This window comes from Callorhinus ursinus, unplaced genomic scaffold, assembly GCF_003265705.2.
Source record: "Callorhinus ursinus isolate GAN/ISIS: 27379988/994484 unplaced genomic scaffold, GSC_fseal_2.0 scaffold2, whole genome shotgun sequence".
Classification (NCBI taxonomy): domain Eukaryota; kingdom Metazoa; phylum Chordata; class Mammalia; order Carnivora; family Otariidae; genus Callorhinus; species Callorhinus ursinus.
Window position 1 is genome coordinate 69,794,479 of NW_027397064.1, and position 25,988 is coordinate 69,820,466.

At 36.0% G+C, this 25,988-nt stretch overlaps 1 protein-coding gene across 5 annotated transcripts in view; it reads left to right on the forward strand.

The window, feature by feature from the left end:
- Positions 1 to 25,988, forward strand: part of WDSUB1 (WD repeat, sterile alpha motif and U-box domain containing 1) — a 58,388-nt gene continuing 32,400 nt past the window's right edge. Inside the window, exons 1-9 of one of the 5 annotated variants that reach the window (XM_025855622.2) lie at positions 1 to 161; positions 2,981 to 3,402; positions 5,051 to 5,235; positions 7,348 to 7,440; positions 11,249 to 11,342; positions 21,196 to 21,229; positions 22,563 to 22,603; positions 22,684 to 22,790; positions 23,736 to 23,915. In XM_025855622.2, the coding sequence (XP_025711407.2) occupies positions 3,005 to 3,402; positions 5,051 to 5,235; positions 7,348 to 7,440; positions 11,249 to 11,342; positions 21,196 to 21,229; positions 22,563 to 22,603; positions 22,684 to 22,790; positions 23,736 to 23,915 (1,132 nt within the window). In that variant the 5' untranslated portion in view covers positions 1 to 161; positions 2,981 to 3,004. Of the gene's footprint in view, positions 162 to 508; positions 647 to 2,980; positions 3,403 to 5,050; positions 5,236 to 7,347; positions 7,441 to 11,248; positions 11,343 to 21,195; positions 21,230 to 22,562; positions 22,604 to 22,683; positions 22,791 to 23,735; positions 23,916 to 25,988 lie in introns of those variants that run through there. The other 4 variants (XM_025855640.2, XM_073883768.1, XM_025855651.2 and 1 more) reach the window with 4 other exon arrangements.

A 25,988-nucleotide genomic window follows, 5' to 3' on the forward strand; every position in this document is an offset into this window, starting at 1 on the left:
TTTCTCTTAGGGTTTCCGGGGTTGCCTGCCCCGCCCGCCTCACCTGCGCGTCACGTGGCCCCCGCGCGCCCTGGGGCACCTGAGGGCGGATCCCGCGCGCCTTGGGTCTTCGACGTGGACGTGGCCGCGTGCGTGGGCAGGTTGAGCAGCGGCGGCGGCAGGTGGGAGAGCACCGCTGGGATCAGCGCGGGGAGCCTCCCTACTCGGGGTGTTTGAACCGTGTGGTTCTCGCCGTCTGGTTCCAAGCGCGCGGCGGGGGCCAGCCAGGACCTGGACGGGAGCGGGGCGCGGCGGTGCGGCCAGGGCCGGGGGCCGGGGGCCGGGCGGGGCCTGCGGGCGTTGCGTGGATGCCGCAGCTGGGCCGGGTCGGATGCCGCCGCCCGGGAAGGCCCGGCTCCCCGTCAGCTGTCTGCCCGCCAGCCTGGGTGGCTCAGTTCGCCGAGGCCCGGCCGGCTCTAAGAGTGGGGTACACCTTTGGTCCCTGCGTGTGGGGGGAGTAGGTCGCGGGGCTTTATTTGGGGAGATTTGGGGCACATTTCCGTTTGCTTTGGATTAGATAGGGATGCGTGTGTCGACACCGGCAAGTTGACCAGCCCAGGGATTGAGCCTTCGGAGTGACGGCTGAGTGGATGCCCACAACCCCGAGGCAGGTGGTGGTAGGCTTGAGAGTGCTTTTCAAAAACAGACTGTTCATTCCAAGTGATTATGTCTCTGTTCTTCAACTGTTTGGCCTAGAACTGCAAAGGGAGCTGGGTGCCACAAGGGTGTGGAAGCCAAAGTTTGTTTGCAAGATTACCTAGCGCACTTGCACAGTTGGGATTTGGGAGTTCTTCAGAAAGACCTCATGATCTTGCTTGTTTTCCGTGCGGTAATGTAGGTGACAATCCACCAGGACATTTCGTGGCTTGTTTTTGTTGTTTTTTGCGTGTTATTTAGACGTTATTGAAATTTATGTTTGGAAAAAAGAGGCTGAAGTTTTGGGATACAATAAATATTGGAAAAGATAAGCTCCATCTATTTGTAAAGAGTTGTGCAAATAACATTGGAACAAGGGATTATGAATTACAATCTAAGAGTATACCTATTCCTTCAGGGCCGATTATTGTTTCATTTTGCATTATTTTTCCACTGCTGGATTTTTTTTAAGTATTGGTAGCTTTAAGTTTTCTGATAATTTTATATTGTTTATATATGAAATTTAGAGGTAGAATTCAAGTGGATTTGGAAAGAAATATTTGAGCATGTTAGGTGTCTGACACTGTTTTATGTGCTATGGATACAGAAATGAGCAAGATGGACAGGATCTCCACTCCTTTGGAATTTACATTTTAGTGGTGGGGAGACAAATAAATATATCAGATGGTGGTAATTGGTACACTGAGGATTAAAACAAGGTGATATAGGGGCGCCTGGGTGGCTCAGTTGTTAAACATCTGCCTTCGGCTCAGGTCATGATCCCAGGGTCCTGGGATCGAGCCCCACATCAGGCTCCCTGCTCCGCGGGAAGCCTGCTTCTCCCTCTCCCACTCCCACTGCTTGTGGTCCTTCTGTCACTCTGTCTTTATCTGTCACATAAAATCTTAAAAAAAAAAACAAAAACAGGGTGATATATTAGCCTGGAGGGTGGCTGCTTTAGACTAGGAAACCTCCTCTGAGGGGAGACACTGGAGTTGAGATCTGAATGAGAAATAGTATCCCAAAAGCAAAGGGAAGAGAATTTCAGCCTGGGAAAACAGCTTTGTGAAGATCTAAGACAATCCATTTGACCAGGCAGGCTGGAAGGAAGTGAGGGAAAGGGGAAGGGGCCGGACTTCAGATCTGAGAAGTAGGCAGGCAAGAGCCAGATCATACATAACAGCATTTTGTAAGCTGTGCTGAAAGGTTTGGATTTTAATCGAAATTTGTAAATTTGTTCTTAAGTGCAGTCTGGCCATGTTCATTTTTTTGCCACTCTTTCTCTTTGGTTTCCTTGGATTTATTAGACTGGTTCTTGACCTCAGATCTTTTATATCATTCTGTTCTTTATCAAACAAGGTGGCCGACCATGACATGGGAGCTTTCAGCACTGCCACTGAAATTTTGAATGAAACCATTTCTTAGTTTTTATGAGTGAACGGGACAGTTAATGCATCTCAAAGGCAGAGCTGTAGAGCCTTGGCTCCGTTCTGTGGCAGGAGCAGCCAAGACAGTTAAGAGTGGAGAATCTGGGTGCCTGGGTGGCTCAGATGGTTAAGCATCTGCTTTCGGCTCGGGTCATGATCCCAGGGTCCTGGGATCAAGTCCCGCATCGGGCTCCCTGCTCCTTGGGAGCCTGCTTCTCCCTCTGCCTCTCTCTCTCGTCTCTCATGAATAAATAAATAAATAAAATCTTAAAAAAGCGGAAAATCTTTTTGACTTGAGATTAGCAAATCTGGAATGAGGCATTTTTGAGAAGTAATTAGTTAAGAGAAAGGCTTTAGAGGTGAAATAAATACCCAGTGTTTTGGGTATTCAGTGTCAAATCAGTTTGAAGTTATTTGACAAGGTTCTTTTTCAGGAGTTAATGGAACTTTATTGGTGTGTCAGTTGTGACTGTGATCCTCATTAAACTTTATAGTCTTTTTTTTTTTAAGATTTTATTTATTCATTTGAGAGAGAGAGAAAGAGAGAGCACGAGAGGGAAGAGGGTCAGAGGGAGAAGCAGACTCCCTGCTGAGCGGGGAGCCCGATGTGGGACTCGATCCCGGGACTCCAGAATCATGACCTGAGCCGAAGGCAGTCGCTTAACCAACTAAGCCACCCAGGCGCCCTAAACTTTATAGTCTTAATCGATGTTTTCTCTCCAAATTATTCTTATCTCAGGTATAATAATTTGTCCTTTTAAAAATATGAATGTAGGAGCTTTGAGCAAATCCTTAAATTGATTTTGACTCTTTTATATGGATTTGAGTTACATTTATTTGATTCTAAGGATGAAGTAACCTTTATTTAAAAATTGCAGGACATTTTACTTCAAATAAAGAACATGGTGAAACTAATTCACACGTTAGCCGATCATGGTGATGATGTCAACTGCTGTGCGTTCTCCTCTTCCCTCTTGGCTACTTGCTCTTTGGACAAAACAATTCGCCTGTACTCCCTGAGTGACTTTACTGAGCTGCCCCACTCGCCATTGAAGTTTCACACCTATGCTGTCCACTGCTGCTGCTTCTCCCCTTCAGGACATGTTTTGGCTTCCTGTTCAACAGATGGTACCACTGTCCTATGGAACACTCACAATGGAGAGACTTTGGCAGTGATGGAACAGCCCACTGGTAGTCCCGTGAGGGTGTGCCGGTTTTCCCCAGACTCCACTTGTTTGGTATCAGGGGCAGCTGATGGAACGGTTGTTTTATGGAATGCCCAGACATACAAGTTATATAGGTATGAGTACTTAAACCCTTTCCGATTCTAATCCTATTAACAAGTCTGCCAAAAAAATAAATAAATAAAAATAGAAAGCAGAATACTTTGATGACTTTAAGGAGCAGATAATTTTCAGATATAACAAGAAAAGACATTTTGACCTGTCTTCTGAAGGTCATAAAAACACATGTTTAATATGGGTTTTGTAGATTTTCTTGGCCCTGAGAGTTTTAAATTTCCAGTCTTTCTCTTGTAAAATAAGAGTTAATCTTGTTAGATTTTTATGGATTTCTACTTTAAGAGCTAGATGAAGAAAACAGTCTTTTGAATAAGATTCAGTAATTTTAGGCTTTATTTTTGTCACTCATGACTCAAGCGTTCGCAGTAATAGAGTAATGGTAGGTAAGTCTCACCTGAGAAGCACAGCTGTTTCCTGACTAGGATTCTTGCTGGGCAAATGATCAACCCCAGAAGAAAGAACCTTGTGATAAGTGTGGTGTTATCATTTAAAAAAAAAAAAAACACCTGAAAAACTCCTTTTAGACGAAAATACATCAATTAATTTATACTGAAAATGTTCTGTTGCAACTTGCCAACATGAAAGCTATGTACCTTTATGTATGTTATGGTGAAATATATATCACATAAAGTTTACCATTTTAACCATTTTTAAGTGTACAGTTCAGTGACATTAAGTACATTAAATACCATAAACTTTTAAATGTTACCAAGTAAAATAGCCCAATATACTTTCTCCTGCCCCTGAATCATTCAGAGCACATGCCAGCTGGTAAACAACTGTTGCTCATTAGATTTAGGTCTGTGGGTTGAAGAAGGTGATGTGTTTTAAGTGGCATTAATGAACCATTTAAAGAGACAGCTCAGAAGGAATGGAATCTCAAGATTTTTTTTATGTGAATGAAATATAGCTGTCAACTAAGAAATTTTCTTTTTCACTTATCAGGTGATGAATTCTGCCTCTCTACATTACTTCCCTAATGTATGCTGTAAAAAGATAACGCTGCAGTAGATTTAAGCCCTGCATGGGACCCTGCACTAATTGTTAGGCTTTTACAAGTTTATTTTTCCTAATTGAGAAAATTAAAATTAATATTGTCAGCACATTGCTTCCTTATGTTCCCAAGATAATTTTAACTTGTTCACAGCATTTTCTTTTCATAAAGAGTTTATATTTATATTTTATATTTGAAGATGATGCTTCTGGGTGATTTTAATACAAAAGTTGAAAGTACTTTTGACCCCAATAACATGCTTTCCAATAAAAGTAGTTTTTTAAAAAAATGTGTGACTATAGTTGATATTTTGGTTGTCAGAGTTTTTTTTTAAGTTTTGTAGATTTTAATGTGTTCATACAGACTTGCCATATGGAAAAACATGAAGATACATGGACTTGGGTTTGGATCTGTAAAGTTTAGGCTTGAATATATTACTTAAGATAATGTTTAAACCCTTTTTTTGAAAAAGCATATCTCAGTTTATAGCATATGATATTTCTATAGACATCTATTGCCCGTTCTAATTCTCTGATAGCCATTTTTCCTGTTTTTCCTATAGCAAGCTCCTGTTAGAAATTGTAATATAAAGTAAAAGATACTCTGAAATGAAATGAAACCCCTTCCCTCCCCTTTTTTTGCTTTTATTTCAGATGTGGTAGTGTTAAGGATGGCTCCTTGGTGGCCTGTGCATTTTCTCCAAATGGAAACCTCTTTGTCACTGGCTCTTCATGTGGAGATTTAACAGTGTGGGATGATAAAATGAGGTGTCTACATAGTGAAAAAGCACATGATCTTGGAATTACCTGCTGTGATTTTTCTTCACAGCCAGTTGCTGGTTGGTTATTTTAATCTCTTAAGCTCTAGTAGTTCCTATTTGTAATTTGTGTATGACTTTTAATTCTTTTATTCATTTTCATTTCATCTTTCATAAATGAGAAGCCCTTTAAATTCATTCCTTTTAAGGAATCTTGTCCTTTATCTTGACCAAAATGAAATCATGAAGAAATGTCATAAGGGAAAATTATGTTCTTTAATATGTGTTGGGGATGACTCAACTTTGTATAGTAGATCTGGATTCCTTGAATATGGTAACTTAGAGGACCTAACCCTATTGGTTGTGCTGTGGATTTTAAAATACAGTATATTGATCTTCAAAGAGAAATGTGAAATTAAAAAAATTGGAAACAGAAGCTAAAATTTCAGTTTACTAATTTAATCTTCCAAAAGCTAAATTTATAAACTAAGATGTTTGACAACACAATCAGAAATACAAACTCCTGAATATAGACAGACTCTTGGTTTTAAATAGATAACAGTGAATTGGGAAGCTCTCTTCTATTTCATCCTCAGTGAAGGGTGGAAGTTATGCTTTTGCTGCCTCAAGTCCTGTTACACCACCAGTGCTGTCCTATTAACAATATAATGTGAGCTACATTGTAGATTTAAGACTTTTTAGTTGTAGGTAAAACTAATTTTAATTTATTTTACTCATATATAAAATATTTCAATAATTGATAGTAACACTTAAAATATTTTACTATTTTTTGGTACTAGGTTTTTGAAATCTGGTGTGTATATTATGTCACGTTTAAATTTGTTCTAGCCACATTTCAAGTGTCCAGTAGCCACAGGTGGCTAGTGACTACCTCATTGGACAGCTCAGGTCCAGAAGGTGGGCAGGATGGTTTTGGCACTCCCCTATTTCAAACCCACCAGTGGCTGATTAAAATAAGATTAAGGTATAAAATAGCAAATCCAAAACACAAAGCCTGTAAGTACCAGACGCATTCTCTTTGCCTCCTCTCAACACACACTTGGCCTCAGACATTCTCTTGCAACACTGCCCTCCTTTTGTTCCTTGAATGTTTCTAAGATTTTTCCAAGGGTTTTACATGTGGACCCTTCACCTGGTTCACTGTTAGTTATCCTTTAGATTTCAGGTAAAAACATCACTTCAGATGAGCCTCCCCTGCTTTAACGCACATAATTGTATCTTAGTATGTATCAGTGCCAAAACTTCCTTTGATGAAACTACATCTATGATGTTAGGTGGAACTCATGTAAAATTGGCTTGAGGATATCAATATTTACATTAGCCACAAATATTTAGGAACTTATCTAGTGTATATATAATTATACACTGAAATTTTCTCAGCATTAAAAACTAGTGGATTTTTTGTGACACCAAATTTGCTGATTACTTTCCCTGACTTGTACAATTTCTACCAAATAAAACAGACTGAATCAATGTTATTTTGGATTTATATAATTCCAGCCTTTGTCTTGATTAAATCAAATAGGGGGAAAAAATCTCTCATTATTATTCCGTGTGAATTATAGACTAAGCTTTTTTTTTTTTTTTTGGCTATACTTACAATTACAACTTTATTATAAAGGATACATATAGGGTGAGATCTGGGAGGGTCCTCAATGCAGACCTTCCATGCCCTCTTCCTGTCGATGTAGGCCATTAGACTAAGCTTTTAAGAAGTGGGTATGTCCTTTAAAAAAAAAAAAGTTGGGAATAATTAAACATTTAACACTCATAACTTTTCTCCCCAATTTTTCCCATCAGTGCTAGCCTTATAGACTTTAAAATTGGGTTGGAGGATGCCCCAGGCTTAGTGAGTCAATATCCGCCCATGGAGCCTTGAGTTTATATTCTTAGTGGAAGGTAAATAAAAAGGCATTTTGTTGTAGTAACTTCAGTGGCCAGGGTTATAATCCTTTGTTTAAAATAAATTCTTGTTTAACATAATCCTTATTTAAAATAAATTCTTTAGTCAACATTTCATTCTGTGGTTCACGTTTAGTTAATACTGCTTTTGAATATGGTTTAAATGAATAGATAGAATTAACAAATCTCAATATATGAAGTTGAAAATGTTTTGGTTTAAATGTTTTATCAATTCTTGTGTATTTATTTTTAACAAATTTACATTTTTAGATGGAGAGCAAGGTCTTCAGTTTTTTCGTTTGGCATCATGTGGTCAGGATTGCCAGATCAAAATTTGGGTGGTTTCTTTTACCCATATCTTAGGTATGTATATATTCAACCAGTAGTTCTCTAAAATTATTTGCGATTCAGATAGAATTTCTGTTTTAATTAATCTTTTTACTTAAGGAACTCTGGATATCTAAGTGATTATAAAAGTATGTTTTAATAAATTTTAAGCAGAGTAATTACATACATATACATGATTTAAAAATTAGATGCTCACAGCTGATCATGACCTCAACACCACCACCACCACATTCCTGCTGACCAGAGGTAACCATTTTGCACTTTATCTGTTTGCAACTCTTGGTGGTTTTCCGTTTGTATAAATATTGTTTTACCACCATATTTTAGATTTTTTTCACTATAGTGACTTTTTTTTGACAGTGCAGGGAGGTCTTTCCTCCATGTAATGCACTATTCCTTCAGGTGATCCTTCACTCAAGAAACTTACATTGTTCGGTTTTGGAAAACAGTATTCCTTTAAGTTATTTCTTTAATAATTTCTTCCCCATTTCCTCTCTTTTTAATAACTCATTAATTGAGTGTTGGAACTCCTGATTTCTTTCCATATGTCACCCCCCCACCACCACATTTATCTCTTTTTCTTCATACTTAATGGAAACATTCCTTAACTTTATCTTTTAACCTTTTGTATTTTTTATTCCATCATATTTTCAATTTCTATAAGTTCATCTTTTTCACAGTTTCTTTTTCTCAGTGTCCTCCTTTTGTTTTATGAATGCAAGATCATCTCAAAACTCAGGATATCAGTTAGAGGCTTTTTGTTTTGTTTTCCCTCTTGTTTCCTGATTATCTTTGTTTGCTCTTGAGTCTTTTTTTGTTTACTCTGATCTTTCTCTTTCATATGGTTACCTGCTTCAGATGTCTGGTGATCCTTGTATTTATTCCACTGACATTTAAGAATTAGGCAATAATAAGATATTTAGAAGCTCTGTTCATATAGTGGTTTGTTGTTGCTGGCTTCCCTTTAGGATGAGGAAGTGGGTTGTTGGCCCTTACTGGAGAGGTTTAGGGGCTTAGGGAATTGCCCTGGAGCTGCCAAGGAGCTCCCCAGAAAGCCGTTATTTTCCCTAGAAATGTTTTTCCTGGAGAGAAGCATCTGGCTTTTGTGCAACATGCTATGTGTGGGTGGGATGAGGGAGGGATTGGAGTGGACACCGAGTGTTTCATCGACAGACTTTTTTGCTAACTTTTTTGTCTTCAGGTTGATATCTGTGTTACTCTGATTTTCCTTTTCCCTAGCTGGTGATAGTCCTAAGTCTTTTAGGGTATTCTAGGGCAGATTAACTTTCTTCTTGGCTGTCACCCCTCCCTTTGCACCCTGGGCTGTTACTCCTCTATACTACCTCGTCAGTTAATTTGCTTTCTGCCTTCCCAAAACTGGCTTCAGTTTCTGGATTGCTGATGCCTCTCTTTCCATTTTCTTCATTGATGTGCTTTTATATCTTTATTAATTCTTTTGCTTTCATTTTAGTGGGAACTCTGAAATTATATGGTCAATTGGCCATCTTCAAATGCCTAAAAATATTCTTACTTTATTGTTATCTGATAAGCTTCAGTTAAATTACAAACTGCATTTTGTTGACAATTATTGTCAAAGATGAACAAAGCTGGGCACTAAAATACAAGGATAGACTTTACCCAGTAGTGTACTGTTGCAATAAGGAGTAGAGTCCAATGTGAACTTTGCTCAGCTTCAGTTTATACAGAGGTGACTGGGCATTTTGAAGGGAGAATGAGGGAATAAGGACAGAGGTCAGTGACAGGAAGGATGGGGATCATGTGAAACTCATCTGGGTTTGCTAATTGGCATCTAGGGAGATTAGGCTCCTACCCCCCACAGAGTGGGAGACAGGGGTCCTATCTATCATCATGTGTTGGCTGGAACGAACAGTAAATTCTATTGGCAGCCTTGAGTTTTCTCAGGCAAGTACTTTAAGGGGACTAGGGTTATCCTAGGCATGCAGCCTTGAGCTGTCAGAACCTATGTTAGTGTAAGTCTTTATAGGCCAAGGTCGGGGCCTTAGTGAGAAGAGGGCTCAGAAGAGCCTGGCTAGAGTTTGAGCAAAGAGAAAATCTTTGTCGTTGTACCAGTGTATAGAGAAGAGCCCATTATCAGGAAATAAATATTTCTCTTTGTGGAAATTCAGTTAATTTATTGCCTGTTAGGTTATATTTAGTCACTCTTAATGTGTTCAATGACATACCAGCGAACTCTGGTCTATCCTGTCTTTTACTCCTGCCAAAGTAAAATTCTTATGATAATCCATGAATATAGTCATATATTGTATGTTCTAAATATGTCTTTAATAGTTGTTCAAAAGTAAAACGTGTCATGCATTCCTGGAAAATGTGTTTTTACAGTGACTCTTGAAAAACAACAGTTTATAAACCTGCACCATCAAAGCCTTTTTATAAAGTGTTTATCATCATTTGCTCCTAATTTTTTTAATTGTTTATTTGTTAGGGAGGAGTAGATAGACTTATGGATCTTATACTTGAGAATTTAGCCTATGGTGATACTCCAAGTTTTACTGGTCTTCATGTGTTTTACAGCTTGTTAACATTTTTGCTGTGTTTGATTGATTGTGCCAGTTCCTGATCTATATGTTCCACGGTGCATTCAGTGACCACATCTCCTCTCCCAGATAAAAAATACATGTTTTTTTTTTCTATTTTGAATAGAAATAAAGTGTATATTTAGTAATAATAATATATTTTCTATTTATTAAAACTTTTACCTGCTCTAATGATCTTTTTGTTTAATTAAATGCTGTTATCTTAAGAGCCATTAACCCTTCAAAAAAGTTTTTATTCTGAGAAAATTAATAGATTTCACTTCCTTATCTCCTCAGGTCAACTTCTTAATAGTCATTTTTATAGATTGTCACTAAAATATATTGAATTCCACCGGTTTAGCTTTAAGATAGCTGTGATACTTCTTTTCAGTAATTACAGAAAGCATAAAAAGGATATTAGTGTTACCATACTTTGTTGGAGTATTAGAATATATAATTGGAATTGTAAGATGTATAAATTATTTATTATTTTTAATTTATGGAATGGAAAATATTTTCTTTTTTTCTTTTTTTAAGATTTATTTATTTGACAGAGAGACATAGCGAGAGAGGGAACACAAGCAGGGGGAGCGGGAGAGGGAGAAGCAGGCTTCTCGTGGAGCAGGAGCCCGATGCGGGGCTTGAGCCCAGGACCCTGGGATCATGACCTGAGCCAAAGGCAAATGCTTAATGACTGAGCCACCCAAACACCCCTGAGAAAATATTTTCTTGATACCAGGTTTTAAAAAGTGATCTTTTTGGTGCACCAATGTGTATATATACACATTACATATTTAATTTTATTTATAAGTGGGCTCCACACCCAGAGTGGGGTTCAAACTTTGCCCCTGAGATCAAGAGTCACATGCTCCACTGACGGAGCCAGCGAGGCACCCAATATGGATTCTATATTTTTAAAAATTAGATGCCAAGATTGTCTTAATAGTTTAAAATTTTAGATTAGTTTAAAATGTTATATTTTTATGTCTTTTATAGAGTTTAAAATTTTAAATTTTAAAAGTACTTGATCATTATAATCCCCCCACCTTTGCTGAGTGCACCATTTTCTTTACCCATTACTGAACATTTGAAACCACTTAATCACACTGCATTCTGATACCTGAGTTGCGTGAAGATTTTTTCATTTTTGTATTCTTTAGGCACTTAAAGATATTTTATTAAAATAAATGAGTGAAATAGTTTTGACTTAAAAATATAAATTCTAAGTACAGTCAGCTTGCTAATTTTTCTTGCCTTGTTATTTGCAGGTTTTGAATTAAAATATAAAAGTACACTGAATGGGCACTGTGCTCCTGTTCTGGCTTGTGCTTTTTCTCATAATGGGCAGATGCTGGTCTCAGGGTAAGCTATTTAGTTTAATTTCCTTAAACCATTTTGATATGAAATAGAACAGATATACAGAAAAGTACATAAAACATAAGAGAACAGCTTGATAAATGGATATAAACCTGTGTAAGCACTACTCAGTCCAAGAAACGGAATATCACTGGTTCTGCTCCAAGGTCCTCCCCTTTCAGGTGCCCCTTTAGCATGACAGCACCTCAGGTCATCTACAGTATCACTTTTTTCTTTTAAACTGACTTAAATCATATAATGTGTATTATTTTGTGTCTGGCTTCCCTTAATCAACATGATGTTTGGGACATCCATTCACATTAATGCATACAACTGTGACTTGTGAGTTTTCATTGCTATGTAATATTCCATTGAATGTGTATACTATAACTTACCCATTTTAATGTCGAATATGTGGATTATTTTCAGTTTGGGAGCATTATAATAATTGAATTTATCTGTGTCTTCTAGTGTACATGTTCATTTTTGTAGGAGAAATACACAGGAATAGAATTTATGAGCCATAGAATAATTGTATTTTCAACTTTGGCAGGTAACATCAAATTGTTTTCCAAGTAGTCGAACTCCTCTATAGCTGTGTTGTTTCACATCCTAGCTTTTCCTTATACTTAGTATTTTTGGTCTTTTTAATTTTAGCCATTCTTATGGATATGAAGTGTTATCTTACTGCGTTTTTAATTTGCATTTCCTTAAAACAATGAGGTTAGAATCTTTTGAGAAGTTTATTGGCCACATGTGTTTCCTCTTTTATAAAGTCCCTGTTCATGTCTCTTGCTCATTTTTGTTCTGGATTATCTTTTTCTTTGATCAGTTGTTGAAATTACATATATTGTCTCTATATTTCCATATATGAGCCACTTATTTGTTAAACATGTTGCAAATATCTTTTCCCTTCTGTGGATTTTTCTTTTCATAGCTTAAATTTTAGTGTAGTAAGTTTATGTTCTGAGTTAGGATATTTTCCTATATTATCTTCTAAAACCTTCATTGTTTTACCCCTATCAGATTTGATTTGTGTGTATCATGTATAGTACAGTAGGAGTCCAGTTTTATTTCTTTCCATGTGGATATCCAGTTGTCCCAGTAATATCCATCGAAAAGATCATCTTTTCTCATGTTGTTCTGCTACCTTGTCAGAAATCACTGACCATATATGTGTGGATCTGTTTCTTAGCCTGCTGTTTCATTCTATTGTTCTATTTATCCTTGCTCTAAAACCATTCTGTCTTTCCAAGGCTTTATATTTTAGCTATTCCTGGATTTTGGCATTCCATATAAATTTTGGAGTTAGCTTGTGAGATTGCCTCCAGCTGTCCTTTGTACACACACAGACCTGTTGGATTTTGATTGGGGTTATATTGAGTCTGATAAATTTGGGGATAATTGACATCTTTGTGATATTGAGTCTTTTAATCCATGAGTGTGGCATATTTCTCCATTTATTTTTGTTTTGACTTCTCTCAATAATTGTCTTCTATTTAGAAGTCCTCCTTATCTTTTATTTCTGAGCACTTAGAAATTTCTAGACTTATTTCTAGGCACTTAATTTTTTTGTTGCTATTATAAAAGACATGGCTAATATAGGGATGTATATATGGAAAGACAGAATTAAGATCTTGTAAGGATCTTAATTTTTGCATTTATGTACAAAATCATATCACATGTTGATGGTTTTTGTTTCTTCCATTCTAATCAGTATACCTTTGACATCATCTATGCCTTATTGAACTAGCTAACAGTACCAGGATAATGGAAACAATGTAACAGCCAACCTCTGATTCCTCTTTGTAAAGGAGACCTTTCATTATTAAGTGTGATTACTGTAGGTTTTGGGAGATAAACTTTATTAGCTCTTCTGTTCCTTCTAGTTTTGTAAGAGGTTTTGTTTTGTTTTTATCATGAAAAAGTGTTATGATTCTCTTGAAATAATCATATGATTTTTCTCTTTTATTCTGTTAGGGTGGTAAGTTATATTGATTTCTCAAATGTTAAACCAACCTTGCTTTGTTGTAGTAAACACAGTTTAGTCAGGACTTACTATTTTTGTGCATTGCTATAGAGAAACCTGATTCTAACTGTTGCTTCTTTGGATGTAACTTGTATTTTTTTCACTGGGTACTCACAGAACTTTCTGTTTGTGGGTTTTTTTTTTTTTATACTTTGTATCAAGATTCGGATTTCTTTTTACTTAGTTTGCTTTGGAATTCACTGAGTTTGTTAAATACATAAAATGATAATTCATCAGTTAAGGGGAAAATCTTATCTCTTCAAATATTGCCGCTATCCTTTCTCACTTCTAAATCTGGGACTCCCAATTAAATGCAAACTATACTTTCTTACTGTAAACTTTATATCTTTTCTCTTCTCTTCTGTATTTTTCATTCTCCTGTTTCTTGTGTTTTATTCTGAGTAGTTTCCCCTTTGCTGATGCTCTCCTTAGCTTTATCTGATATGTTATATTAAACTGGGCCATTGGTGAATCCTTAATTTGTGTTATTTTATTTTTCAGTCCTGGAACTTGTATTTGGGTATTTTTTCAGGTCCACTATGTCACTTTTTATGACTTCTAGTTCTCTGTTGAAAATTTTAACGTTGGCTTTTATTTTTCAAAACTTTGTTCTGTAAAGCAATTGGTTTGGTACATAGTAGTATGATTTAGTTACTTTATATTCTATTTGTATACTTTGGTATATTTTCTCCTTGGTGCCATTGGATTTTCTCACCCTTGTCTATCTGATATCACAGGTCATAGCATTGAAATCCACATTCATGGCTCTTCACAGCAGCTTTTGCTCCAGCCAAGATATTTAGACTCCTAACAATCAGTTAAAATATTCTGGACTAAGCCTGATTGTTCTTTCCCCATATGTTCCAATCCTTGCCAAATAATAAGCCAAAAAATTAGTTATGTTGTCATTATTTTATCTCAAAAGATGAAAATGGTTCATCCTCAAAAAGCATATATAGTAATTCTCTTTTGACCTAGTATTGAAGTCAGTGAAAGTTTAAACAAAATTGGATTTCCTTCTGTTGTTTTGGGAGATAATATTGTGCATTTCACTCTTAAGAGGTTACTTGACAAAATGATGATCTGAAAGTCAGCAAGTATTTATGACTCTCTTATGGGCCCAAGTCTTTGCCAGTTGCATTATGGCGTATAAAAGGAAGTATAAGACAGTGTGCCCTTGAAGATGTTTTAATTCTCTATCCTGATGTTCATTGCAAGATCTGACATGCCTTTGCCTTCTGAATCATGAAAGAAGTGTTAAGTGAAACTCAGTATAGTTTTTGTGTTATAAAACTGTTATTAAAAAATGCTATTTCATAGCATTATAATTCCTTATTAGCTTGTATATATGTCAATCTTAATATTTTATGTTAACTAAAATGTACCTTTCCAGTCATTGTGGATAAGTGGAATTTTACATCATTACATACTGTTTGGTATATGGTATTGCTCTAGGTCACATTCATATGTTTTTTCTGAATAGTCTTAATTCATTTGGGTAAATAGGCAAGGGAATGGGTTGGAAATGTAAGATGGTGAAATATAAACATTTAGCTTTTTAGGGAAATTGGGAGATAGGTTTAAACCCTACTTCATGAGTAGATAAAGAACAAGTTAATTGGTCAATGATAGATTCCCTTTGCGACTGAAAGTGGTAAAATGGAATGGATACATATGCTAAAGAGGGAGACAGTGGGAAAAAGTGAGTAGGTTAAAAGATATTTGAATACAAATGGCTACATAGGAAAAATGAATTGACAGCGGAATGGGATTATAGGTCAGGTTGTGCTAAGGAAGTTGTATAGGGCATAGATATGGGGTGACCGTGTAAACGGCATCATGGAATTTAGGCAGATATGGGAGGATTGGGAAATGGGGGATTCCAAGAGGCAGGAAATTCTTGAGTGGATTAAAATGTATGATAACTATAAGGAGGAATAAGGGGAATTGAGGCTGGAAAAATAGATTGTAGAGATGATAGAGACCTAGGATGTTGTTACAACTTTGTATAGATTTAGGAAAATGATTGAAACTTTTTAAAGCAATTCTAATATGCATTGCCTAGCTATAGGAGATGAGTGCTAAAGGTGAAGTACAGAAATTGAACCGTGATTTAGGTCAATGGTTCTCATATGTTTTGGTCTTAGGATTCTTTGACGTTCTTAAAAGTTATTGAGGACCTCAAGGAGCTTTGGCTTACATGAGTTATATATATATATTGCTATTTACTGAAAATTGAGAAAATTCTAAAATATTTTTAATTCATTAAAAAAATAAACTCAGTGCATGTTAACATAACATTTTTTTCTTAGGGAAAATAAAAAAGTAGAAGAGTGGATTGTTTTATTTTTTTAAATTTCTTCAGTATCTGGGCTAGCAAAAAATACATGGGTTCTCGTATCTGCTTCACATATTCTATTAGCTCTCAGAGCTATGATGGCATCACACATGATGGAGCAAAATGTGTAGGAACTTCTTCCCTCCATCTTTCTCTGTATCTTTCCTCTAGCCCCTTGGCAGAATTGGTCTTTTGTACCACTCTGCTGATCTTGATCAACCAGATAAAACGGACATTATATATCTATATATATATATTAGCTTCTATTCAGGCAGGCAAGATCAGTCTTCATAATTCAAAATAGGACATAATTCAAATAGGACTGCCTCTTTCTATTCTCAATTCTAGTAGTTAGGATTCTTTGGAATCCTTGGAAACCAGTTTTAAAATGCCCATCATTGTTAGAGTTTTTTTTTTCATGTTAATCACCATACATTACATCATTAGTTTTTGATGTAGTGTTCCATGATTCATTGTTTGCATATAACACCCAGTGCTCCATTCAATATGTGCCCTCTTTAATACCCATCACCAGCCACCCCATCCCTCCCACCACCCCCACCACTCCAGCAACCCTCAGTTTGTTTCCTGAGATTAAGAATTCCTCATTTTTAAGAGTTCAATAAATAGCATCTTCTTTTCCTCTTCTTGAGTCAAAAACCAATGAGAGAGAAACGTAAGACAGACTGGGTAACATGACTGTAGATCTGCAGCTGACTTGCTTATCTGTTCTTGGGCAGCATGGACCACTGCAGACTTCCCCTGCAGGGGTAGATCAGATACAGGAAAATCCAGAAGGGGCTGGGCCACATGACCTAACGTCTTCCCCCAAACACTCTAGTCATTTGTCATTCTTTTTCTGCTAAGCAGGAGAGGGAGAAGAAAGGCCAGGAGCCTTATTCCAGAAAGGGTGGGAAGTGTCCTCTCATCTCAATAAGAAGTTTGTTTATATTTTATCTGTTTTATAAATGTGAAGGATAGAGTTTTATTGTCTCGAATTTGGAGTGGTTTTACAAACAACCTTCTCTTGCTCAGTAATGACTAGCAGGAGAAGGCTTAAGATCACTTTTCCAAAACTCAAATCATCTTTCCCCCCCTCTTTCTTTACAACATTGTTCATAATCCTATAGAACAGGTCAGTTCATTTAGTAGCCTAAAAGTATGTGATGCTATTTATTACAAAGGGTTATTAGATATTGCATTGCTTGAAAGTAGATGTCTTGTGAAAGCTTTAGTGAAATTTGAATAGCTGTGCCATCTGCTTTATACGTTTTTAGGCTAAAACTGTCAGGCTATGTCCCCATTATGAATCCATTTTAATTTTAATATATTCATGGGGGATGATGTTCTAGGAAGTGTAAAATCCAAAAACTTGGGTTTTAGGATCACATCCAACTGAGTTTTCGTCCCAGCCCTGCCACTTCCTAGCTGTGTGACCTTGAGCAAGTTCACTAATTCCATATCTTATCTCAGCTTCACTTCTCTGAATTATAGAATGGGGAAAATAATAACATGTTCTTCATAAGATTGTTAGGAAGCTTAAATAAGAAAATGCTGGCAAAGCATTTATTATTTTGGGGGCATAATAATTGTTCAATACATGATTATAAAATATATATATTATTTTTTTATGTAATCCAGAACATTGGACATTTTTTTATTTCTGCTTTTTCTGGGTTTCAGCCATTGACCTATCCTAAGGGGGCATTATAAAACAGCTGTTTGAAATTTATTTATTTATTTATTTATTTATTAAAAGATTTTTATTTATTTGACAGAGAGACAGCGAGAAAGGGAACACAAGCAAGGGGAGTGGGGGAGAGGGAGAAGCAGGCTTTCTGCGGAGCAGGGAGCCCAATGCGGGGCTCGATTCCAGGACCCTGGGATCATGACCTGAGCCGAAGGCAGACGCTTAACGACTGAGCCACCCAGGCGCCCCCAGCTGTTTGAAATTTAGCATGTTCATTCAGAAAGAGTTGTTGAGGACTGTGTCATAGCATCCTCTCTATAAAGTCTTTGGAGGAAATAGTTCTTTCAGGTCTCAGTCTGAGGACTTGATGTCTCTTTTCCAAACTTTGGGTTTGTATTTCTATCTTAAATTGTGTTAACATATCATGTTTTCTTTCTTGAATTGCTGTTGAAGAAGCTCATAACCAAAGTCGCAGCCCTCCTGTAGCAGGGTGGACTTGATTTTGTGATGTATATTTTGGACACTAAATTTTTTTTTAAAGATTTTATTTGAGAGAGCGAGTGCGAGCAGGGGGCGGAGGAGGAAGAGAGGGAAAGGTACAAGCAGACTCTGCACTGAGTGTGGAGCCCAACATGGGGCTCGATCCCACAGTGAGACCTTAACCTGAGCCAAAATCAAGAGTGTGACATGCAACCGACTGAGCCATCCAGGAGCCCTTTGGACACTAAATCTTAATTTTCATTTCTCTTGCCCACCTCATCTTTGTATTGTCTTCCTCTCCAGTCTCCTCACATAATTTTTACCTTGTTTTTGCTACATCTTTGTAAGAGTCTGCAAATACTTTCTGAATGAGAAGAAACATAGATCAATACATTTAAAATAAAAACGCTTGAGTGCAAAATAAATCTTTAAACCTTAGGAACACACTTGCCCTAAAGAAATTTTGGTAATTTCATTTGATTAGCTTTTTGGCCATTGTATAAAGCTAGTTTAGATTAAAATGCTTTAGGTATTTCTGATATTGGAGTGGCTGTACAGTGTCACTGTAATGATTATATGCTCTTCCATATCAACCACATAACTGTATGTGTTGTTGCTCTCACCCAGTATCCATTTAGATATCATTGACATATTTGTCTTGTAGTCTTGAATGAGCAGAGTTGAGGTTTTAGAGTGCCACAAAACTGAAGAAAGGGAGTATCACAAGGCTTGAATACTAATGCCTCCTTTATAATGAAATGTAGGGTTAGAGTGACAGGGCAGATTGTGGTGGAATGTTCATACTGAAAAGTTGGGGTAAGATTTACATAAAGCAGGCAGGAAATGTATAACCAGGAACACCAAACAGTGAGACTTCTTGTGTGGTGTTGGTTCAGGTTCAATTTAGGGAATATTTTGAAGTTTTATATTGTTTGGGTGGTTTCAAAGTATTTTTTTTTGTGTCTTTTTACAATGGCTCTATTCTTCTAGTCTTTCAAACTCAAATCTCAGATATTAAAAACTATTATTTTTCCCTAATCCTAATTTCCTTCCCCCAAATCTAATCAGTTATCAAATCCTATTGTATCTTTCTTTGAATCCTATGACCAAATCAGAGACTATAGAAGTTGACAATCTTTTTTATCTCTCAAAGTTTGCAGGTCTCTTTATAATTTCCATTCTTCTTGGTTGGATTCATTAGACTCTTAAGAGTTCTTCATGTTTGGCCTTTTGTTTCTCAGATTCATTTTTATATCTCAATAACAAGTGAACCTATTCCATTGCCATCATGGCTGGCTATCTATTGCCTACAAGATTGTCTAAATTTCTTGGGTGCTTTGTTTTTTTGTTCTAGTCTGTTTTTGGCCTTACTGCTTCCTATTCCCATAGTGGACTGTTGCTTGTTGCCCTAATTTCTGTCTTCTCAGTATACAGTGCTCATAAAGATTACTAATGCTTTACTCCACACTGAGCACAGAGTCCATTGTGGGCCTTGATCCCACTACGCATGAGATTATGACCTGAGCCAAAACCAAGAGTCGGATGCTCAACCAACTGAGACACCCAGGCACCCCAGTTAGTTTTAATTGCACCAGTTGTGGTCTCAAAAGATGGAATTTGCTTTTTTCTTTTTTAGGATGCTCAGAAGTAGTAGTTTTCCCTAAGAATTTTATATATTTTAGTAATCATACCTTGTACCTTGAGGAATTTAGGACTAAATAAGAGTATCCACAAATTTGTTTTAGCATATTATGTACATAGGCAGATAATGTTAGCTGCTAATATTATTTCTCAGTTTTTTGGCTGGAATTTTAACATTTAATGCTATAACTGTTTGACATCCAGAATGCATTCATATGCTTCCCATTTTCTTGTATTTTATTTTACATTTGAACATTTAAAGTGTAATTCCTTTTTTCTACTTATAACAAAGATTCTGCAGTCAAAAATCCATCACCTACACTGGATAACCTACTAAACAAGGAATTTTAAGCCCTCCAGGGGCTAGGGACTCCTATGGTTGGACTTTTATTGCCACCTTTTAATAAATACAAATATTATTAAAGTTGTACAGACAGTAGTAACACTTGTATTGTGTTTTCTCACCTTGCAACATATATCATGGTGGCATAAAGACTATTTTTAAAGAGGAAAAATATGGAGAAACATTTATCTGTTGTTAATTATATATTTTGTTATAGGATTGCATTTTTCTTTGATGATCTTTTTCACCACTAGAATAATCCCAGATGGCTTTTTTTTTTATTTTCATACCATTAAAAGAAACCATGTAGAGTTCATATCAGGTTTAGAATTATAATTTTCAAAAAATGAGTCACAAGGTGTGCGCATGTGCGTGCATGTTTGTGTGTGTGTATGTAGAGAGAGAGAGATTAGTAATTAAGGCATGGCCATATCATTGATAAAGAACAATGCTGTCTGAAACAAAAACCAAGGAACAAGTACTGTTGACCCTGGAACAACATAGGTTTGAACTGCGTGGGCTTCCTTATATGCAGGTATTTTTTTTTTTATATAATACAGTATTTTCTCTTAAGATTTTAGGATTTTCTTGAACTTTAGGCAGTATAGAATGCATATAACATATAAAATATGTGTTAATCAACCACTCGTTATTGGTAAGGCTTCCAGTCAACAGGAGGCTTAGTAGTAGTCAAGTTTTTGGGGAGTCAAAAGTTATACATGAATTTTCAACTGCATGGGGAAGGGGGTCAGTGCCCCTAATCCATGCCTTGTTCAAGGGTCAACTGTAATAGCTTTCCCTTTTAGTGTCTTTTTCCTTTGAGTTATTAACTCGATACGGGCTTGTGTCTTATTTATACATCATAAATGCTTATTCTCTTTATGGCTAGTTGGTATAAATAGCATATGCCATTGTTTACTAAAGTTTATAATTTTCTGATAAATTTCATATACAGCATGTAGTTTTTTGAATAAAAGTTCATACATAGAAACAAAAAGAGGCTGCATTCTAAATGTTTGCATATCACGGGTGCCTGGGTCATTCAGTCAGTTAAGCGTCAGCCTTCAGCTCAGGTCATGATCTTAGGGTCCTGGGATCCAGCCCCTCATCGCATCAGGCTCCCTACTCAGTGGGGAGTCTGCTTCACCCTCTGCCCCTCCCCCCACTTGTGCATGTGCACTCTCTCTCTGTCAAATAAAATCTCTTAAAAATAAATATTTGCATATCAATATCTCAGCCTTTTCTAAAAAATTTAAATTATTTAAAAATCCTAATTAATAAATGCTGTACTTTGTTTTTATAGAACTTCTCACCCATAATTTCCTTTTTCTTTTAAAGATCAGTGGATAAGTCTGTCATAGTATATGATACTGTAAGTATTTCAAATCTTTTGTGTGCGATCTGTGTAAATTATGTTTATTAGGCTACTGAACTAAAAATTTAGTTAGGCAAGATGAACAAAATGTATACGTTTTTCAAGTGCCTAAGAATATACATTTTCAGAAATGCTAAGATAGTTATGCAGGTTAAGGTACAGGTTCTGGGACAAGTCCTTAAATATTTCAATAATGATTTTAAGATGGACAGATGTTTAATCTGATCAAAGAAAATACAGATTTAAGGAGCACCTATATAAAAAAAAAAACACTTCAAATTGATTATTAGATTTTTATACCAGGTTTCCATAACAGCAAGGGATGAATGTTTACCCCAGGGTTTTGGAAGAGTGTAGCTGAAAGTGGCTTACTACCGGTGGAGTTCTGGCTAGGTTTAGAGTATAAGGAAGAGTCAGATTTAATGAACTTGGGAAAATGCAAGTTTTTGATAGACCCATATGAATAAAGACCAGAGTTGCACAAGTACGAAGAAAAATGAATGTTTTACATAAAGATGTGGTTGATGAAAATATTCTTTAAGAGAGAATGGAGAATGTTGAATGGAGCCTTATAATGATGAGTTCAGGCTGCAGCTTTGCCAGCAAATGAAATAGAGATGTAAATCATCAAAAGTGTAGTGGGTCAAGCAAGGATTCTAAGCTAGTCCTCCACATGAAAGTTCAAATCACTGAGTGCTCTGGCAGGAGATGGGCAAAAATACTCAATGGGTGAAGTAGATCCTGAATGTTTCTCAAGAAATATTCATGAGATTTTACATTTACAAGAATAGCTATAACATTAAATTTTCTCCATTAAATAATTATGAGTCTCAGTTAAATACAACCTGAAACTAATATAATACTGTATGTTAATTATACTTCATTTTTAAAAATTAATAAAATAAATATGTCTAGATGCTAGGTGGCCAACTAAGTGTATTCAGGATCTAAGTGACTGATTTCTACTCACTGGTCCTGCAATGGATACAAGTCAGATGTCATAGCAAAATTACAGATTTCATGTAACAGATGTTTAGGTTACTATGAGTAAATGCAAATAAGTCAGCAAAAGCCAAGAGTGTTTTATACTAAAAATTTCTAGGAAGATAGTCAGCAGACAACAGCACTAATTATTAAGAAAGAGTGAAATAAGTACTTGATAATATTATTAGTTATAGATGCTATTCTCTTTTTATTGGGTGAAGTGTCAACTTACATTAGTGACTAATAATATTAAAACACAGCATATAAACATTTATGTCAGATAAGCCCTTATCAGTAACTTTACTCCTGCCTTTGTAAATATAAAGCTGTTTTTACTGTTTTTCAGAATACTGAGAATATACTTCACACGTTGACTCAGCACACCAGGTCTGAACTTAACCTCATTTTACATTAATATAATTTAAAAATTAGTCTGAGGATACATAATAGTTGTTTTTGTTAACTAGGTATGTCACAAGTTGTGCCTTTGCACCCAATACCCTTTTATTTGCTACTGGTTCAATGGACAAAACAGTGAACATCTGGCAATTTGATCTGGAAACACCTTGCCAAGGTTAGTAAGGGCATCTAACCCAGTTCAACCCGTTCACCATTAAAATTTTAAATTCCATACTTTTTTGGCAAATTATTCACCTTGCTTTTTCTCAGTATAAAGTATACATCTAAATTTAATATAATTTAAAAATAATTTTAGAGAACCCAGTGTTTTAAAGTAGTTGGTCTATGTTAAAACTGTTGGTAAATGCTTTTCTAAGAATATACATTTTCAGAAATGCTAAGATAGTTATGCAGGTTAAGGTACAGGTTCTGGGACAAGTCCTTGTTTTGATAGAAAAGGTGCACTTTCATGGATATTATACCTCCCATAGTTTTGTAAGCTATTTATTTGTACTGCATACTATTTTTTTCAGATAAATACAGCCTGGGAACAAAATAGAAATCACAGTTTTATTTGTTCATTTTATTTTTGGCCTCATCAAACAATGTTGACACATAATTTAGGAGTTTAATTTTTATCACTGTCAGAATTAACGAAATAGTGGTGCTGATATGCAGATGATAGAGCACATAGAATACTTTGGCTGATATGAGGTTTTTGGTTTTTGTTTTGTTTTGTTTAAAGTAGGCTCTGCATCCAGCATGGAACCTGATACAGGGCTTCAACTTATGACCCTGAGGTCAAGACCTGAGCTGATGCTTAATTGAGCCATTCAGGCACCCAGATTATGAGTTTTATATAATAAAAAAAAATTGTTTTTCTAGAGTGAAAAGAAAAAGTTCCAAAAGAGTAGTATTTAATATAGTATTAAGTAATACTGTAATTATGCATAGAATTATTTGATTTTTTGAAATTTCTTAAAAGAATGTTAAAGAGCAAAACACAGATTTAAGGAAATTTCATTTACTTTTTAATTCTCAGTGAGAGTATTTATAAAGGAAGTACTTTTCTTCATTGTTATTTTACCTGCCTTTTTGTTTGTCGGTTTGTTTTTAAAAGCAAGGAGCACAGAAGATCAAGCGAAGCAGTTTACTGAAGACTGGTCAGAGGATGATGTCTCAATGTGGCTTTGTGCACAAGGTTTAAGTGACCTTGTTGGTATTTTCAAAATGAATAACATTGATGGAAGAGAACTGTTGAATCTCACCAAAGAAAGTCTGGCTGATGATTTGAAAATTGGTAAGATTAGTGGAAGATAGGCGGTCTTAAAAGTGACTTTAATAATTTACTCTGAGATTGGTTTTAGTTGTATTAATAGTTTCCTCTTAATATTCTGGCATAGTAATTATTCTGGTGTATATATTTTTATTAGATTATGGAAAAGAAATGTTATGTAGTATTTCTTTAAAGCCACCATGTAACTAATTTTAAAAATGTATATATTTTAAAAATTGAGATATAATTCACATGGTAAAACACACCCTTTTATGAGTGTACAACGTAGTGACTTTTAGTATATCCACAGTTGTACAGCCATCACCACTGTCTAATTCCACAACATTTTAATACATTCAGAAAGAAACCCCATGCCCATAAGCAGTCACTCCTCTTTCTCTTTCTCTCTAGCTCCTGGCAACCACGAATCTGTGTTCTGTCTCTAAGGATTTGCCTCTTCTTGACATTTCATACAAGTGGAATCCTATAATGTGTGGCCTTGTCTGGCCTCTTGCTTAAATGTTTTCAAGGTTCATGCTATAGCATATAGTGGTACTTCATTTCTTTTGATGACAGTATTTTTTTCACTGTATGAATTTATCACTTTTTGCTTATCCATCTATCAGTTGATTGAATTGAGACTGTTTCCATTTTAGCTATTATGAATGCTTCTCTGAACATTTGTGTACAAGTTTTTGTGTGATAATATTTCCAGTTTTCTTGGGTGTGTAATCAGGAATGGAATTGGTGGGTCATATAGTAACTCTGTGCTGACATTTGAGGAACTGCTGGACTATTTCCAAAGCAGCTGTGCTATTTTACATTCTCATCAGCTGTATATGAAGATTTCAGTTTCTCTACATCCTCATCAACACTTGTTTTTTAAATTATAGACATCCTAGTGGTTTCTCATTATGGTTTCAACATACATATCCTGGTCACTGGTGATGTTGAACATCTTTCCATGTGCTTGTTAGCCATTTGTAAATCTTCTTTGTAGAAATGTCTAGTAAGATCCTTTGGCCATTTTAAAAACTTAGGTTGTCTTTTTATTGCTTATATGAATTTAGATATAAGACTTACCGGATATATGATTTATAAATATTTCCTCTCTTTCTCTGGGTTAGCCTTACACTTTCTTGGTAGTATCCTTTGAAGCACAAAAATTTTTAAATTTTTATGAAGTCCAATATATCTTTTTTTTCCTGTTGCATGTGCTATAGGTGTCATATCTAAGAAACTATTGCCTAATTCCAAGTCTTGAAGATTTATACCTGTTTCTCTTCTATGAATTTTATATGTCTAGTTCTTACATTTAGGTGTGTGATCAAGTTTGACTTAATTTTTGTATATGGTGTGAGGGTAAGGGTCCAACTTCATTCTTTCAGATGTAGATATCCAGGAGCTGCACCAGCACTATTTGTTGAAAAGACTATTCTTGTCCTTTGCAATTGTCTTGGCACCCTTGTTGAAAATCAACTGACTACAAATGTGAGGATTTATTTCTGGACTCTCAGTTCTATTTCATTGATCTATTTGTTCTTATGCTGGTTCCACACCTTTTTTTTTTAAGGTTTTATTTATTTGAGAGAGAGTGGTGGGAGGAGCAGAGGGAGAGGGAAAGAATCTCAAGCTGACTCTGTGCTGAGCGCAGTGCCTGACACGGGGCTCAGTCTCATGACCCGAGCTGAAACCAAGTGTTGGACACTTAACTGACTGAGCCACCTAGGTGCCCCCACACTGTCTTAATTACTATAGCTTTGTAGTAGGTTTTCAATAAAAACATATGTGTCCTTTTTTTCTTTTTCTCTCCAAGATGGGTTTTGCTACTCTGGGTCCCTTGCATTTCCATATGAATTTTAGAATCAACTTGTCAGTTTCTGTTTGGAAAAAAAAAAAAAAAGCCACCTGATTTTTTAAATTTTTAAATTTTTTTTTATTTTATTATGTTAATCACCATACATACATCATTAGTTTTTGATGTAGTGTCCCATGATGTACTGTTTGCGGATAACACCCAGTGCTCCACGCAGAACGTGCCCTCTTTAATACCCATCACCAGGCTAACAGATCCCTCCACCCCCTTCCCTCTAGAAC